The sequence below is a fragment of the Rhipicephalus microplus genome, chromosome 1 (assembly GCF_043290135.1).
Source record: "Rhipicephalus microplus isolate Deutch F79 chromosome 1, USDA_Rmic, whole genome shotgun sequence".
Taxonomy (NCBI): Eukaryota; Metazoa; Arthropoda; class Arachnida; order Ixodida; family Ixodidae; genus Rhipicephalus; species Rhipicephalus microplus.
The window spans coordinates 287,145,285-287,162,787 of NC_134700.1; the positions used below are offsets into that span (position 1 = coordinate 287,145,285).

The window sequence follows — 17,503 nt, forward strand, 5'->3', positions numbered from 1 at the left end:
CGCTCCATGGCCGATACATTCATACAAATGGGGCATTCGATTGGCCCGCGACGCCGGTAGACAGCGGCGGCTTCGCAGCGTGAGCCAGCCGTCGAGCTGACGCATCGTTCTGGATCGCTTCCAAGAAGAGGAAGGGCAGATTTTGTCCCGGTCGGCGACCACGGCGACACAACGCGAACTCGTTCGGAGAAAGCGGTCTTACGATGGCAAACCTCGAGCAATGTTCTTTCGGAAAACGCTTGAGTACCAGTTAGGGCAAGTTGGTATCTCATGACGTTCTTAGTGTTTGTTCCAACTCTTAGTAAAGTAAAACAAATGTAAGGGTCGGAAGACGCTGTCGTGTCATTTTTCCGTTCTACTCGTACCTTTGTTTTTTTTTCTTTTTGCTCTGGTTTGCACTGAACCCTCGAAACGTCACGACAGAGGCTATCGCTACACGTTGGGAAAGCGAGCGTTATCAAACAGCGTTATCACCGAACGATGAAAAGAACAAACCGCACGCTCCCCAAGTGCTTGTGAGGGAGACGTTTGATCACAACGCGGATCTGCTGTCTTTCTGACAGTAAGATGCATGGAAAGGGCTCGATAAGCTGCGTCACACGCGCGTTCACAAGTCGAATAAATGTATAGACGCACTGCAACCGAACAAGCGTGCTTTACGCAATGCCTGTTATTCCAGGAGGCACAACAAGAGGTATTACTGCGCTCAATATATAAATAGATGCACCAAATTCTCTTCTTTTCTTTTCGTGTGCTTTGCAAAGTAACTGAACGACTGCATGTTTTCAGTAAAAACTAAAGCAAGCGCGTTCAATGTTAAGCTCAGAAGCCACATTCCGGGTATGCACATACCCTAAAACGTTTCACTGCCTCTCTCAAAACAAGCGACTGCCGTGATCGTAGAGCGTTCGAATTGCCGCCACGAACACGCGTGCGCTCTAGCCTCAGTGCATGTTTGCAAACTAAGACACGTGCGCTTACCATGATGGCTGGTGTGTCCGGAGGAGCTGAAGACACACACCTTACACGCTGCTCAGTGTTTCGGAGGAGTCACCGGAAGCAGAGGTGTCACCGGCCCAGACTGCGCGGCGTAGAACAACACAGCAACCGCACTTTCACCGAAAAAAAGAAGAGCAGCCAGAGACGCCCACGCTCAGAAACCGGCTTTCATCGGGAGTCCGAGCACGTAGGAGACATTAGTGCTGCCCACACTTAACTGTGGCCCCGGCGCTCCCTGGAAACTCGAAGAGCGCGCGCACCGTGCACAAACATCGCAACACTACACATGGTGACGCGCCGTCGCAACACCTCGCGAAACCAGATTGGCGTCGTCCCGCGAAGGGCGTAGCAGACGACGACACGGCGAGCACAGCTCTCTTCTGGAAGGTAAATGACAGTCGCGCAGCTCGCGAGACAACCGAGGATCAACGAACCCTCAGAGGCTGCACACAAAAAGAAACCACGCGCAAACAGACACCCCGTTGACAGGCGTATAGTCGGTTTGTAGCACAGCGCACAACACTCAGCCGGAACGTGAAGGAACAAAGCCCTTCCTGAAGATTGCGCAGATGCGTCGCCGCTGCACCAATGCCGATCCGTAGCTGCGGCCGGACGCCACTTGCGGGCGCACGCACAAACAGACGAGCGTACGTTCGACTGACTCCTTGGTAAGCTGCGCTACCGCCGCTCCCGCGAGTTGAGCGACAACGACGACGGGGCACTCCCAGCTGGCTTTCCAGAACCGGGCGGTGATATCATATCGTCGCGCGCGAGTATACGTCACATCCGGGTGAGTGAGGGAAGACTTGCCGCGAGGAGCGGTTGTCCCTGCGAGCGGTCCGACGGGCCTTGAACGTGGCGGCGGTCGCAGCCGGCGCATGCACGCACGTATGTACACACACACAAACGTCGCACGGCCGTTGTGCCAGCCTCCCGGCAAAGTCATGTAGTGGGGGCGCTTTTGTTTTCCGTTACCTGTCCCACCGTTCCCTCACTCGGCAAGAGCGCGCGTTTTCTCTTTCGGCCGCTTTCACCCCTCACTTCACGGTCGGTGCGAGCATATGTGGAGCGCGAAGAATGACCTTGATTGCTCGGACCTGAGCCACTCGGGGAAAGAAAGAAAAGAAAAATGAAAAGAGCCGCACTTGGCGAAGCGCCGATTCTCGTTTCCACTGTGATTTACTGTCCTCTTATCTGTGACTAAGTGTCCGTTAGCGGCTTTATTCCTGAACGAGCGCACAGAAGCAGGCGTGTGCCGTTTCTGGTTAGTGCGGCGGGTTGTCGGGCGTTCGCAGCGGACGCCGTAGCCCGCATCAAACGTAATAACTATTCAGACAGTTTTTGGCAAGGCCGTCACTCCAGTTTGGCGGTGCTCCTATAGACGCGAGTTTTAAGTTTGCTCGTTGCCACTAAATGCGGACACATCTATGCACTTGACACCAAAAACGGTGATGGGGCGAGGCTATGTTTAGGGCGCAGTTATACGATTGATTACTACCGCTACAATAATAACGCGAAGCTATCGACACAACCGAAACATTTAGGTAAGAACTGGGCCAGTTGCAAAACAAGAAGCTAGCCAACCTATGTGCTGTCTATAGATGAAAGATAAAGTACCTTTATTTTCAAGCAAAATTAAGTCGTACTATACACAGTTGCTGATATTCCTACAGAATTTGACGAAGTACGAGCATACATATACCTGTATTTGGTTTCGCAAGAAAGATATAAACGACTACAACACAGTTGTGGTACACCTCAAACGAAGAAAAATGATACTCCGCACCAAGTCAAGCGATGGGAATGGATGTTTAGTGATCATGCATGCCATCTTACGTCCGAGTCTAATACAACACCGCAATGTTTACAACTCCAAGGCAAACTGTAATCAAAGCACACAATCAACCGCAGGTGACTCGGTGGCAGTTGACACGTCCGTTCCTTGTTCGCCATACTTTGTTTTAATATCCGGCAGAGCGTCCTGGAAGAGCTTAGTCAAACAAAACGATAGTGCAGCACGGATTTCCGCGGCTCATATATTGCCCACGTGACCCTGCGTGAGTCACAGATGCCTTTCAGCGATTAGCGACCTCTGTATAGCCCGGTGTTTGCAACGCTGACACCACTGAGTGAGGAGATCAGCGTGTGCACATAGAACGATAAGTGTGCACAAATGCTTGAAAGATGATATCAGCATCATATCACCTCCGAGCGCGAGGAATATCCTTTACACTTGCTCAATATTGCCTGAGCAAACCGCATGTAGTAAAAACGCGGAGATAGAACTGCTAAACCTATCGGCTGTGTCAGTAATTGAGACTTACAATGAGGGACACGGAGCTTCAGGCATAATCACTAAAAGGGTTGATCGTACGATGTAAAAACTTTGGACGCCTATTTCAATGAACACATGACGGGGTATGAGCACATGCCCCACCGCGGTGGTCTAGTGGCTAAGGTACTCGGCTGCTGACCAGCAGGTCGCGGGATCGAATCCCGGCTGTGGCGGCTGCGTTTCCGATAGAGGCGGAAATGTTGTATAAGCCTGTGTGCTCAGATTTGGGTGCACGTTAAAGATCCCCAGGTGGTCGAAATTTCCGGAGCCCTCCACTACGGCGTCTCTCATAATCATATAGAGGTTTTAAGACTTTAAACCCCACATATCAATCAATCAATCAGGGGGATGAGCACACAAACGACCTAAATAGTAAGTGTTTCAAAACAATTGGTGTGATGTACCACGTCTCGTTTGAATGACCAACAATCTTATAGTACGTTAAAATGAATTTCACAATGTTTTTGTCGATAAAATTACGGGAAGCGTAATCTTTGTCCCTACTTTGAACCATATGATCTACGGCGCACAGCAAATCATCTGTATAGAGCAGACGACGGATGACAACTTGCCTTAAAGCGTGTTCTTCAGTCTAATGCGGCAGTCTTCGTGCCCCTAATCATAAAAATTTGTTATGAATCGTTTATGAACTCATTCAACATTCAATTATTTTACCCAACGTGTTGCAAACAAACACATGACCGTCACAGCAGCTCCATCTGTGAGTCAGTAATGGAGAGGCACCACATATTAGAAGTCTCAGTGCTCTACGTATAAGAGTGAATTCAGATACGGTAGAATACCGTGTTCAAAATAGTTACTCCTATCTGCTAAAACAGCCTTTCTTCACCAAATGCGGTCACGTTTACTCGCGTTTGAAGCTTATTGCCGCTTTTCCGTTCCGCTTTCTAGATTTCTCAACTTATCAGCGCACTGTTCTCGAAAAGCTCTGATTTGTACCACGAATATTGCCGCTAAAAACAAAATAATGCAACATGTTTTTCTATATTACTGTATGATGGCCTTCGGTTGTCTATTTACGAGATTTTAAGAAAAATCGAAGATGGGTTATTTTTATTATTCAAATTTCAGTGGAGTACACTCTTGCCAATATGAGAACTTTGAGGCAATATATAAAAAATTTACATTTGCCCTACGGGAGCAATAATTTATGTACCTAATGAACACACTATATCCTTAAACGTGTCAAGTTTGAAAACGCTGCTTGCATTGCTTTTGGAGAAAAAAATGGGGAATACGTAACTTATTTTAAACTGTCGCAAAATTAGACATTTTAAAAAGCTATTTTCTTAAGGTCTACAAACTTGAAACCGTATGAATTTATTCTTCATTAGACATGCATTTCAGGTAAAAAATATCTTCCTTGAAACAAAAATATTTGCCTTTTTATAACATCTGCAATTTTCAAAAATGACAGGGGACGAAATTGGTGCCTCCGTGTTGGTGAAGTTTGATATTTTTTTTTCTCGTAAGTTATGCCGCTAATCATAAAACGAAGTTGACTTTCGGGCTACCTGGTGAGAGGTGCACGAAATATAAAATACTCAATGAAATCTACAATATCAACTTTTGGACCCGTGTCGATCTCTCGTGGAATCACCCAAGAGTAAATACGCTCTGTACAATACTATTTTTACCAATACATAACTATGGATAACTAGGTTGGAGTACTACCACAAAGTAAAGCATCAAAAAGCTCGAAGCATTACAAAAGCGTGAAAATACATGTGGTTCCATTACTTTCCACACCTCTCACACACCTGTGACCCTCTTATAGGAGATCAATATCCCGGTTAATTCCATCCGCAACTATAACATATAATAACACTTTGGCTTTGCGTCCAAAAACTACGATATGATTATGAGAGACGACTTAGTGGAGGGCTCCAGAAATTATCGCAATCTGACGTTCTTTAACAGGCACTGACATCACACACTACACCATTTCGCCTCTATCTAAATGGGACGGCCGCGGCCAGAATCAAACTCATGACCTTCGAGTCAGCAGCCGGGCACCGTAGCCACTGGTCCACCGAGTCGGACAAACGTAACCTAAGCCGACAGTATAGAATCTGCCCCCCACCCCCTTTCTACGCACGCCTATACCAATGCAGGCGAGAGGCCTCTGTCATGTCTCTCCGATGAACCCGGTTTTGCACTTGCTGCGGCCTCACCGAACCTTCTAACTTGCTAATCTCGTCAAGGCCACCGCATTTAACGCCTCTCATTGAGACAAATCCCCCAAAATAGAAGGTTGTCATAAATGACACATCAAAAATGTCCGAAGCCAGCCACGACCACAAAAATTGGATAAGTCCACCATTCCGGTGGTAACAGCAGGTACCCGGTTCGTTTAAGAAGTACGAATGTGGGCACATTAGTATTGCGGATAGATTGTGGTGGACGCTGTTTGGTAAGAGCTGATATACGGATTACTATAGCTGTTTGCGCCACATCTTCACAGTGTTCTGTAAAGAAACACGGTACTGACCAAGGCTAATGAAGATATTCGAAGTTTGCAAACTGCATTCACTGAGCTGAACTGGTAGTCGTTGTCAATTAGGCAGCCTGTAGTCGACACAACGAGCATGCGTAAATGGCAGGCATAGTCCCTGTGGTCCTATCATTGCAGCTGGCGATGGCTGAATGATTAGTGATTTTAACCTGAAGGGTGAAAATTCTCTAAGGATCTGGCTTTCGCTGCGGTCTGAAAGCCATGGAATCAAAAGGCATTATATCACACTAAATTTGGGCATTTGCGAACCACGATCCCGCACAGCGCTCGACCACCTGGGGCGCACAACATATATAGCGTGAACGGTGTCCTTGATTGGGCTGGTTAGTGCGTTGTAGATGACGAGACGAGATGAAAGCGTGTGAGTGCATTTATCTTCTCATTTCTTTACAGCTGTTTTCTTCTTTATCTGAGGCGGAGCTCATCGAGAAATTTATCTTGCCACCTCCCCATATCTCTGGCCCCGCCGCGGTGGTCTAGTGGCTAAGGTACTCGGCTGCTGACCCGCAGGTCGTGGGATCGAATTCCGGCTGCGGCGGCTGCATTCCCGATGGAGGCGGAAACGCTGTAGGTCCGTGTGCTCAGATTTGGGTGCACGTTAGAAAACCCCAGGTGGTCGAAATTTCCGGAGCCCTCTACTACGGCGTCTCTCATAATCATATGGTAGCTTTGGGGCGTTAAACCCCACATATCAATAATTCAATCCCCATATCTATTTTGTTAACTAATCTGTACCCACCACGCTTAAAATGTGAATGCGGCCCCGTTCATCTCTTTCAAAAAAAGTGGCTCGTACGCACGTTTTATTCCCTTTAAAAAGCCGTTTTCAGGCGAAACGGCATCCGAGAATGTAATCTCTTCGTTCGTAGCGTATGGGGAGAACGAGCTGCACTATTTTCGTTTATTACTCTTTTTCTTGCCTCCATTCGGCGCCAAGCGAAGTGCCGACGACGGAATATTAATGATGCGTTTCCTTGCCTCCTAATGAAACTGGAATGGCGTTGTCACCCGCAGTGCGGTCCCACGAGAGGCATCAACAACACGAATATCCCGGAGCTTAGCACAGCCGGAGGAAGAGTGCGAACATTTATTTAAATTCTGTTTGCCTGATAGTTATTCCTCACACTCTTTCATACATGGCATGGCATTTAGCTGAAACGGGATAGTTTACAACGAAACGAATAGGGATAATTAAAACCATCCTTTGATGTTCTCGAATCAGAGAAAATCCGTGAACGCGAGGACAAAAATGGTTGCAATTGACGTTTCATCGCTAGACTTTATCCTTGTTTTCCCTGAGATTTAATATTTGCAGGGAATGAAGCAATCACGCAGGACTAATTAGCACATTAAAATGCATGAAAGAGAGAACCTTTCACAAATATTATGATGTCGCTTACATGCCTTCAGCGGTACATCTCAGAGTAAATACGTTGACAGAACAGCCCGTAGCAAGCACGGTCGACGTCTGCCTAAACAGCGAACTAGTCAGGAAGCTCCCCACGAGAATAGGAGTTCAAACAAGCCATTTCTTGGTGGATGTATGTACTGTACAAGGCGTTTTTTTTGGCTTATAATTGGTACTCCATAATTGCAAGCTTTATAGCGCGAAGTTCTTACACAAAGGACAAAGAAACACGACAGGCACAAGCACTTGTAAGCTTGTAATTGTGTACTCTAGCGTTTGATCTTTACCTGACGTGTTTATAGGGAGTTTTCAAAGAGCGTCCCCTGAAGTTTCGGGCCCCAAAGCCCCTTGCATGTGCTCTATTTGGGCCAAGCAGGAGCTAAGACTTTTTTAATACGGTCTGCGTCACTTTGGGCACTCTCCCTTAGGTAGATCACTCTTAAAGTCTTGGCCGAGAGCCGCCACTGAGGGAGCCGTATTTTTGATCACCTCCGGAAATTTCGACCGCCTGGTGTTCTTTAACGCGTGCTTCAGTACTTGTTCTAAAGTGTGCTTCAGAAGGAAATCTACGACGCCGGCTTCAGTGCTGTACGGACCCAGAGAGAACCTGGTCGCGTAGCAATAACGCGTCGACATATACACATGTGTCAGCAGCAATCGTTGTCTGTTTGCGCAAAACAAGCGAGGGTATGCCCAAAAAACATCGGTTAGAAATGGCTGGGTTCCCTATGGGTATACAAGGGGTGCACCTCATCAGTAATGTTGGGGAAAAAAAAGTGCTCCTCTTACGCGAGTTTATATACCTGACATAGCAGAGTTTCCACATATGCGTGCTGCTTACGGTGCATTACCAACGCTCCACAGTGAGATCACTGCAAACACCGCGAAGCCAGAAGGAAAACTTTCGTTTCCGTTATTCGCGCATATCGCTTATATCCCGGACATGTAACCTCCGTTTGTTAGAATACTAAAAGAGAAACACACGACTACGGGAGCCTCTTCGGCAGGAATACGTGTTATAACGACGGTTCCGCGTACCGAAACAACGTCTGCACTTCTACACGCAACGCCTCGAGAGAAGCGTATCTGTTTATAGGGGGGGGGGGGGGGGAGACGGTATAGTATCGACAACCGTGACGGCCGCAGCAACTGCTGCGCAAGCGCTTCTCATAATGGGGTCACTACGAACAAGACGTCGAAGTGCCGCAGCTGACGAGACGCGTTAACGGGGCACCGATCAACGGCCCGCAGGAGGATGACGTTTCGAGAGCGCGTAGCGGTGCGTGACGTTCCGTGCACGACGTAGACCTCGGATGAGCTGGTCGACGAAAGACGGGGAGGGAGGAAGACGCCATTGTCTTCAAAATGGCTGATCACTCAGCGGCGGCCGCTACAGGCTAGTGCAGATAGATGCGAAAGCTGCCCCCCTCGTTCCATATCGTAGCCTTCACAGCGCAGTGCGAAGGCACAGCGCGCGACCTAGCGACACTCTCAAATGGAATGGCGGCGCATGTAGCTGACGTACGCTTCCCAGAAGCAGCGTGCGCGCTCGGTAGCGCGCGTTTAAGTCCGTACTCTCATTAATGGTTTTGCATGTCTCCGTTCATGCGTGCACGCTGCCGACGCAGCGCGCCTTCGCGCTGTGAATCATACGCGCCGCTAAATCATGCGTGGTGTTCTACGTGGGCGTTTGTCCAGGCGTGTCGAGACATTATCGACTCACACTGACGCGCCGTAGCATCTGTGGCATTTGTATATTTAGGATTTAACTCGCGAACCAATAGACCTGAAATTTTCGAGCGTGATTTCGGCTTCCTTCCGCTTGCGCTTTCAGCTAAAGGCGTGCCGTGCTTCCACGGGAAGCTATAGAGTATGCGTAAATTATGCCTCAACTGGCAAACGTAAACAAGGAAGCAACGAAGAGGCAAACATGTTCTACTGTCTGTCCGGTACTCTTTCGTGGTGAGAATGGAATCGTGATCATTTTTGCATTGGCCGGATGTCAAGGGCTTGATCACGCCAGCATGTTACGTACTTTCATAAATCTTCAAATTCAAAGGCTACATTCTTCTAAAACGTCAGTTCTTCACTTTTCTGTGTGCTGTTTCCTCAAATCTCACGTGGCGAAATAAAATGCCGCGCAGCTGCACATTGGGGATGTGAAGAGTTTTACTTCCTTCTTCAAACTTACTCGAGATTTACTCCGCAAAAGGCAGCCCCCGAAAGAAACCCTCAGGAGCCCACGTCAAGGGCTCTCCCTTTATCACGCAGACGTGGATTTCCAAGAACCCAAGAACAACAACGATACTGGCTCTGTTGTTTTTTTTTTACAATATTATTAATGAATTCTCCCCCAAGCGTCTTCCTTAAAGCAGCCGTCAGCATTCGTTTAGTAGTCCCCACGAGAATTAAAAGCATCAAGAGCCCTTAGGCTCTTAATTCCCATTACGACCCACTGGCCGTCTTCAAAGAACGTCAGGCTTCTTAACTCTCTAGGATTGAGTCGCGAGTTCCGAAGCAAACATAAGCATATGAAAAGGGAAATCGCGAGGAAGGAGAGAAGCATTTGACTGGCGAAGTCGCAACCTTTGCGGAGTGAGATGATGCATGTACAAGAAGAATTCCGAATAAGACAGCGGCGGCGGCGGGGCACGGATACATCACCCGCGGCGCAGCTTAGAGGGCGAGAGAGAGAAAGAGAGAGAGTAAGGAAGAGGAGGTAATGTGGACTGTGCATAAGGTCAATTCGTTTTCAAGGCGCGCTCGCTCGCCGTTTGGCGACGTGCTCCCACTGGTCGCCACGAAGTCCTTTAATGAGCCCCCGTGGGAGTGCCAGTGAAAACGGTAATAAGTGAACCCACTGCATATAAGTCATAGGGAGGCAGAGGGAGAGAGCGAGAGAACGTGGCAGCGGTCTGGTGAGCACGTCGGCGCAGTGCTAATGACGCCGCTCTCGCTGTACTGAGCATTCATCCGACGTAGGCTTCACTGATTCCGTTACTGGAAATCACTTTTTTTAGGATGAAGCCAGCAACACAAACAGCATCGCACCATCTTTTTTATTCTTTTTTTTTTCTCCTCAGCCTCTTGTCATTTCTTCCTTGGCGAACAGTGAGCCTGGAGTCCACGGGATTTTCTTGGTACGCAGTCTTTCCAGTCTTCATCCGCTGTTTTTTTTTATATCGTCCTCGTTACAGCATCTGCGTCCGTTTCTTTGTTTATTTTATTACTATGGGAGTTCCATTAAGGGCGCTCATCATTAACAAACACGTGTTCTTCGCCCCCGCTATACCCGGAGCGTCTTCTCGACATATTTACCTATATTGCAAAGTTAATCAGCACAAAAGAGGATCACACAAGAAAGCACGTGCAGAGTACTAGTGCTGAACTACCAACAACGACCGTGTATTTTATTTTTATTTCTTTTCCCGCATTACATGGTCTTTGGCTTTTGAAGGTGTGACAAGAAGGTGTTCACGTGCATTCCTTGGTCTGTTTCATGCTGAAAGGGATACTATATAGATTCCCTGCATATATTGTACCTATATTCCATGGCCCAATTGATTAACCTTGAGCTGCGCTTCGTGCATTTTGACCCATGACCGTTAAGTTTGGCATAGGGGCTAACGCATTTCCCAAGTTTCTTTCCTTGCTTACTAATGTAGTCCTATTGTACAGAAGAGTCGCTTCGTCTCCGCACAGAACTAGACGACTAATATAATGCCACTCGTTCACCCATGTCCTCTTCCACTACCCCACTGTCAAACAGCACCACAAAAGGATATTGTGCTGTCCGCACAACCATGCAAGCACTGAACGTCGTTCATTGATAATGCACGGGTAACATACGAGAAAGAGAGAAAGACAGACTTTTATTTTGATATAAGGGCTGAGAGGTATACGCCTTGATCGTGCTTATAACTTTCTGTACTCAGAACAGGGGAAAGTTACTTAGAAATAAGAGGGAGGTTCTCCTCTACAGCGAGGGGAGCCCCCGAGCAGCATTCATTAAATCTCTGCAATTAAACTTGCGTTGGTATAGAAATACTGAAATGGCAAAATATACTGACCCTCGTATTCACAAACGCTCCTCGACTCGACTTTCACCCTTCACTTGACAGAGTTGAGCACTGCGCCGCTTCTCGGCTGAAAATGACGCTGCGCTACTCAGGAATCGCAACACATTATCGCTGATAGGCAGTGGCTTGTCCTGCGTAGAGACGGCGCTCCCATCGGCTTTCTCAAGTGAAGGTGGAACGGTGAGTGAAGGAACATTCTTGAATACGGGGTGTGAGTCTTGTATTGAGAGATCGGTTCGGCTCTCCACGTTTTTACCAAGCTTCGATTACATTTGAGACTCCCTTAAACAGGATACGTTTTATCCACTATTCATGCATAACTTTTTCAAGGGCCATGTAAACGTAAAGTTCTCATGCGAACAACCTTCGAGGTTGAAGTACGATATCGACATGAGGCCCAATTTACCAAATCGGTCTGTGTTATCGAGAGGATTTTACTTTTGTCATTACACTGCCTTCGGTATCGGCCTGTGCACTTTATCCGTCGCGGGAAAGACCGACGGAGAAAGAGGAAACGAAAGAATGCAGTGAAAAAAAAAAACTATGCCTTAAAATTCGCGCGAACGTCACGTGATGGCGGTACGCGGCACTCACTCTGTGCTCTATTTGAAGTTACGAAAGTCTCCTCATCAGAATTTCACGACATGAGTTTTCTATGACACACAACATAGTCACTAGCCTCTCAGTAAAATTGGTTTTCTTATTGATCTCGCGCTCCGATTGAGATGACGTTACGCCAAGTTCATTCTCAAACCACTACACCCAACAACAAATTATCCAAGGCCCCACTTAAGGACGAAGAGCGAAATAAAGAATGCACAGATAGCAAAAATACAAGTGGGCAAACGAAGAATGGAGCTGAGTTTTCTGTTATTTATTTGTCGCCCAAGAATCAAGAGTTGAACTTCCGAGTGGCACACCAGGGCTTTTCGCCCAGAATACAATCGATTCAAACTTTTTGTCGCACTCGGTCATTAGACGCGGGAAGGTGCAAAATGCTCGCGGCGTTCTTTTTCGATATAGCTATAAATCTTTTTTAATTCGATTTGTTGAAGTGATACAACGAAGAGTGAAGCTGTGTAGAGAGAGAGAGAGAAAGAGGGAAAAAGCACACCTAATTTAAACAAACAGAATAAAACAAAGAACTAGTTTCGCTTAATGACGTTACCAATTGTTCTCTTCGCGAGAGATTGGTGTGAGTTGCTTTCTAATATTTTTTTTTTACCTTTCTTGGCGCTTCTCGAGAAGAGAAACGCAACCTTTCCGGACGTCTCTATTGATGGCTCAAGTGACTACACTTGCAGCTCGCGCGTAGTTCTTGAAGAGGACAGCGCAAAGATACGCCTGATCAAGAACAGAAGGTTGAATGGGGAAGGAGGGGCAGAAAGCTGCCCTAGATCAGCGCTTGTTTGACTACAGCTCCATCACTACTTCCCTCTCAGAGTAATCTACACTGTCGACGTTGTGTAAACGCACTTGTTCCAGCCGTGTACGCAAGAAGAAAGCAGAGCTCCGAGTCGACGCCTCTGCGATCTATAAAAAAAAAATGAAAAAAAGACTCTTGACAAGGCGGGCTCTAAGGAGGTCGGATATTCTGTCCTCTATATTTAAGCGCAATTAAAGAAATGAACAAACGAAGAAACAAAGAAACAAGCCAGTCCAGAAAAATTTATCAACATAAATGAACCCGAGAAAGAGCATTCTAAAAACCGCCGGAGTTCATGGGCACCGAGAGATAAGGTAGGAGTGAAAAGCACTTCAAGGTAAGCTTGCAATACCGCGCGTAAAAAGCAACACGGGTGAGTGCGCTATGGACAGCCTCCTCAAAAAGTGGTACGAAAGTTAACACAGGCCTGTAACGGATGGCGATTTTGCATCGTGTTATCGTCCTGACTATAGCAACTTGTCAGCTATAAATGAACATATTTATCGCCTGCTTTGTAAACTCCTCTTGCTCTTTACTAAGTTACTACGACGGCGGTTGACATTATGCGAACATTGATCAATTGATTGATTGATTGATTGATTTAGACATTGCGTTGTACTGTAATCGATCGCTACTGCACTGCACGTGCGCATGCGACTCTTTTTTTATATATAAACCCTGCGTGAACAGCAAACTCGGACTGCAATATGTATGTGTACCAAGCAGTGGCGTGGCCAGTAATTGAAATAATGGGGTAAGGGTGGGGGGGGGGGGTCAGACAGACCTCATGTTTGTTTGTGAGAATTTGCGCGCGTATATATATATATACAATGTCATTATTACAGAGAGTAATCTCCCCCCCCCCTCAGACATTTCTGGCTAATCCAATGGTACCAAGCACAAGCAGTGCATTTGCAACCTTCTTCGCCTGGCCTCTGACATTGCCCATTTCAATTCTGAAGGACTTTAGCGATCACTGTTAATGCCCCAGAATCAGCTGTACCGCATGTGAAAGCACTTTAAGCTCTGCAGTGGTAAGCTAGAGGTGTATATTGCATATGTATGTATGTATGTATGTATGTATGTATGTATGTATGTATGTATGTAAGTATGTATGTATGTATGTATGTATGTATGTATGTATGTATGTATGTATGTATGTATGTATGTATGTATGTATGTATGTACGTACGTATGTACGTACGTATGTATGTATGTATGTATGTATGTATGTATGTATGTATGTACGTACGTACGTACGTATGTATGTATGTATGTATGTATGTATGTATGTATGTATGTATGTATGTATGTATGTATGTATGTATGTATGTATGTGTGTATGTATGTATGTATGTATGTATGTATGTATGTATGTATGTATGTACGTACGTATGTATGTACGTATGTATGTATGTATGTATGTATGTATGTATGTATGTACGTACGTACGTATGTATGTATGTATGTATGTATGTATGTATGTATGTATGTATGTATGTATGTATGTATGTATGTATGTATGTATGTATGTATGTATGTATACCGACACGGTGCTTGATATATGCTATATTTAATCAATCACTCGATCTACCTCTCTTGGTCTGTTGCCAGGTCTTCTTTAGAAGGCTAAAACCGTTCAACTTTCTTGTCATCTGTCCGCCGCGCTCCCATCTCTCTGTCACTTTCTTTTTCCGCTTCTAATTCTTTCTCTTTTTTTTTTACGCGTTCTCGTGGAAAAGGGAAGCGAAGCCTCCGGTAACGGCATGTGCACGTACCTTCCACGAGCGGAAAAAAGTCACCGTGCCCACATTGGCGCCCGCGTCCACCAACCGCGAAAAGTGAAGTTTATAAAAAAAATAAAAAGAAAAAAAATCGAGCCGTTGTGAAATAGGCGAGGCCACGTCTGAACAAGACGGTTCTAACAAAGGAACGGGCGGACACGAACTGGCAACAGCAGCACCTCGTTTCTCGCGGTTTTTTCAACAAGTCATAAGCTGTATAGCCGTTCTTCGTAGTGTCTTCGTTGCTTACTTTTGATGCTTCGTTTAAAATTACCTCATTGGTTTCTGGCGTTCAAGCACAGCCATCCTTCACATTCTCCCTGCCTTTTTTCATAACTCGTTCAATTTTCGTTAATTCTTGCTTGCACTCAACCCAGGGACCCTTGGAAGACGTACCAGGTATTTGTGCTTCTTATCGGAAAGTTCACGAACCTTAACCCGTCTCCAACTTCGGAACTAATTTTTTTTTTTTCAAACTTGTGCCTGTACAGTTAGCGTTCGCGCGCACCATGTGTTAAAGGTCAGAAGCCACTAGGGACTAATCGAAATTTCTGCCAACCATAGACGAAGAAAAAACTATTCTTTACATCGGCCAGGTCTGGAGTCCCACCGCGCGTCTACAGAGAACTTCAGCTTGCCTTTCAGAATGCAGCGCCAAGGTCTTGAAGCGTTCGTTCAGCGTTTTGAAATAGTGGAGCTTGCCTTTCACGAGTGGTCAAAGAAAATACATGTCTGCAATGTTGACTGCCTTTTTAAAAAGATCTTTAACAATAACAAATCCCGTATTCTTATACAATAACTCACTCCTCCGCCTTTTTTTTTTCCTTTTTTGCTGTGTATACTGTGGCATTTTTGCGAAGACTCGCCGCTCTCACTACATAGGACACAACTTCTTCCGATGACATTGAATTTGCACGCGGCATTTGACCAACAGGCAAGCAAATACACTTTGTTGTGATTCGAGGAGTGGTTGGAAGATGCTGGTATTTTCGAAAACAGGGCTCAAAAAGTAATACGCTATTTTTGATCGACTATTCTACAATATTTCCTTTTCTTTTTGGGTAATTTAAACAACAACAACAACAACAACAACAACAACAACAACAACAACAACAACAACAACAACAACAACAATAATAATAATAATAATAATAATAATAATAATAATAATAATAATAATAATAATAATAATAATAATAATAATAATAATAATTCAGCATTATTTTTTATACCTTGGCTTTTAGCTGAATCTGCGTGTTTGGAAAAAGTGTTTAACGATTTAGAATACATGCTATTCTACTATGGGAGAGCAGATATCTGTCCCGGATACGATGCTACACCGGAGTTACTGCATTTCGCTCCAGTTGAAGAGCGAGCGACCTATTTGCACAGCGCGAAGTCAACAATGACAGAAGAAAGGCCACTACACAAGCTCTGGTGTTGTGTCCCCTCTCTACCGTCCTCGTTCATTTGTGCTGTGTAAATATGTCGATGCCAGATCATCAACTAACATAGTTACCGTTCTATCAAATTGAAATATACCCACCTCGGCCGGGTATTTAATGGGCAATCTCAATCAACTTTAGCTGGCGGCTAGTATCATAAGAATCGCACTCATGAAGATACAAAGTTTAAGGTACATCATCACGCACTTTAAACATAAAACACTTGTGGTAAACACAAGGCAGACGAATAGCCGAATGAATGATTGTACGCGCGCATCATTAAGCCGAGTAAAACGGCAATTAAGGAGCAGAGCTAAGTGAAGATCGCTAGGCATTTCCAAAATGCACATGAACACGTTGGCTCCCAAATAAGACAGAAACTCTACTATGGTTTCAAAAACAAAAATCAGCATGTCCACGAAGTGAATGATGATGAGTGGCGTGAAGCGTCCATCAGCCTGTCCATGCTTCCATCCGTCTGTTCGTTCTTGCTTCGGTCCGTCCACGTGACCATCCGTGCCTCCATCCATGCATCTTTCCATCTGCCCGTGCGTCAGTCCGTGAGGTTGTACATCCGTCCGTACGTCCGTTTGTGGGTCCATCTGCTCGTACGTCCACGCGTTCGTCCATCCATCCATCCGTCTGTCAGTCTGTCTGTCCATCCGTCCATGCGTCCATCTAGTGAACACTCCAACTCCCGCCATCTCACATCTCGCAACCCCTGTGGCACATACGCGCGCTAGAGCGGGTATGGGCCACCGGTGGGTGTTTACTACTGCTACTAAATACATCGGAGAATGTACAGTCCCACGCACTAAGAAGATCCGCCCCTAAAAAACGGCGCTATACTCGGAGCATCTGTCTGCAAACATTCTCTCATTTTTGTTCTAACCTTTTCTCATCGCCCATCGTCGCGAGTGCACATACTACACACTTCATCAGGTCCAGATTGAAGTACTGGATATAGCCAGAAAACCAGACTAGGGGTATAGCCAGCATTTAATTTGGGCCTGATGAACGGTGCAGTGATTGCGACGTTGGCGTCATTCTAGCCAATGTAAGAATGCCCTCCTACTCCCTCACCCACACGAGAAAAAATCGTTACAAGGATAAACAATTAACACTTACCACGGGCCGTACTTCGCTGTCAAAATAGCAAAATTACTTCCTGGCTGCATCTATCTTATTTTTTTTTGTTTTTTCTTATGAACCCTTCTTTGTTTTTGTTTTTTTTTATGAGATAGCAACCCAAGACTGTGTGTTACAATTTCCATTGAACGAACCACCGTCATAAAGTGTGATGGCCCCACCAGTTATAATATAAACTTGTGGGATTTAACGTCCAAAAACCACCGTATGATTATGAGAGACGCCACAGTGGAGGGCTGCGGAAATTTCGACCACCCGGGGTTTTTTCACGTGCACCTAAATCTAAGTACAGGGGCCTACAGCATGTTCACCTCGATATAAAACGTGGCCTTCGCGGTCGGG

The 17,503-nt window shown here is 45.9% G+C and overlaps 2 protein-coding genes across 3 annotated transcripts in view; one reads left to right on the top strand and one right to left on the bottom strand.

Annotated features, from left to right (window-relative positions):
* LOC119159369 (unconventional myosin-Ie-like) overlaps nucleotides 1–1,118 on the bottom strand; it is a 292,958-nt gene extending 291,840 nt beyond the window's left edge. For both annotated transcript variants that reach the window (XM_075865081.1, XM_075865080.1), the window contains exon 1: nucleotides 982–1,118. In XM_075865081.1, the coding sequence (XP_075721196.1) occupies nucleotides 982–984 (3 nt within the window). In that variant the 5' untranslated portion in view covers nucleotides 985–1,118. The remainder of the gene's footprint in view (nucleotides 1–981) is intronic.
* The window catches only part of Ih (hyperpolarization activated cyclic nucleotide gated potassium channel Ih), a 325,658-nt gene that overhangs the window by 82,262 nt on the left and 225,893 nt on the right, over nucleotides 1–17,503 (top strand). The window lies entirely within an intron of this gene.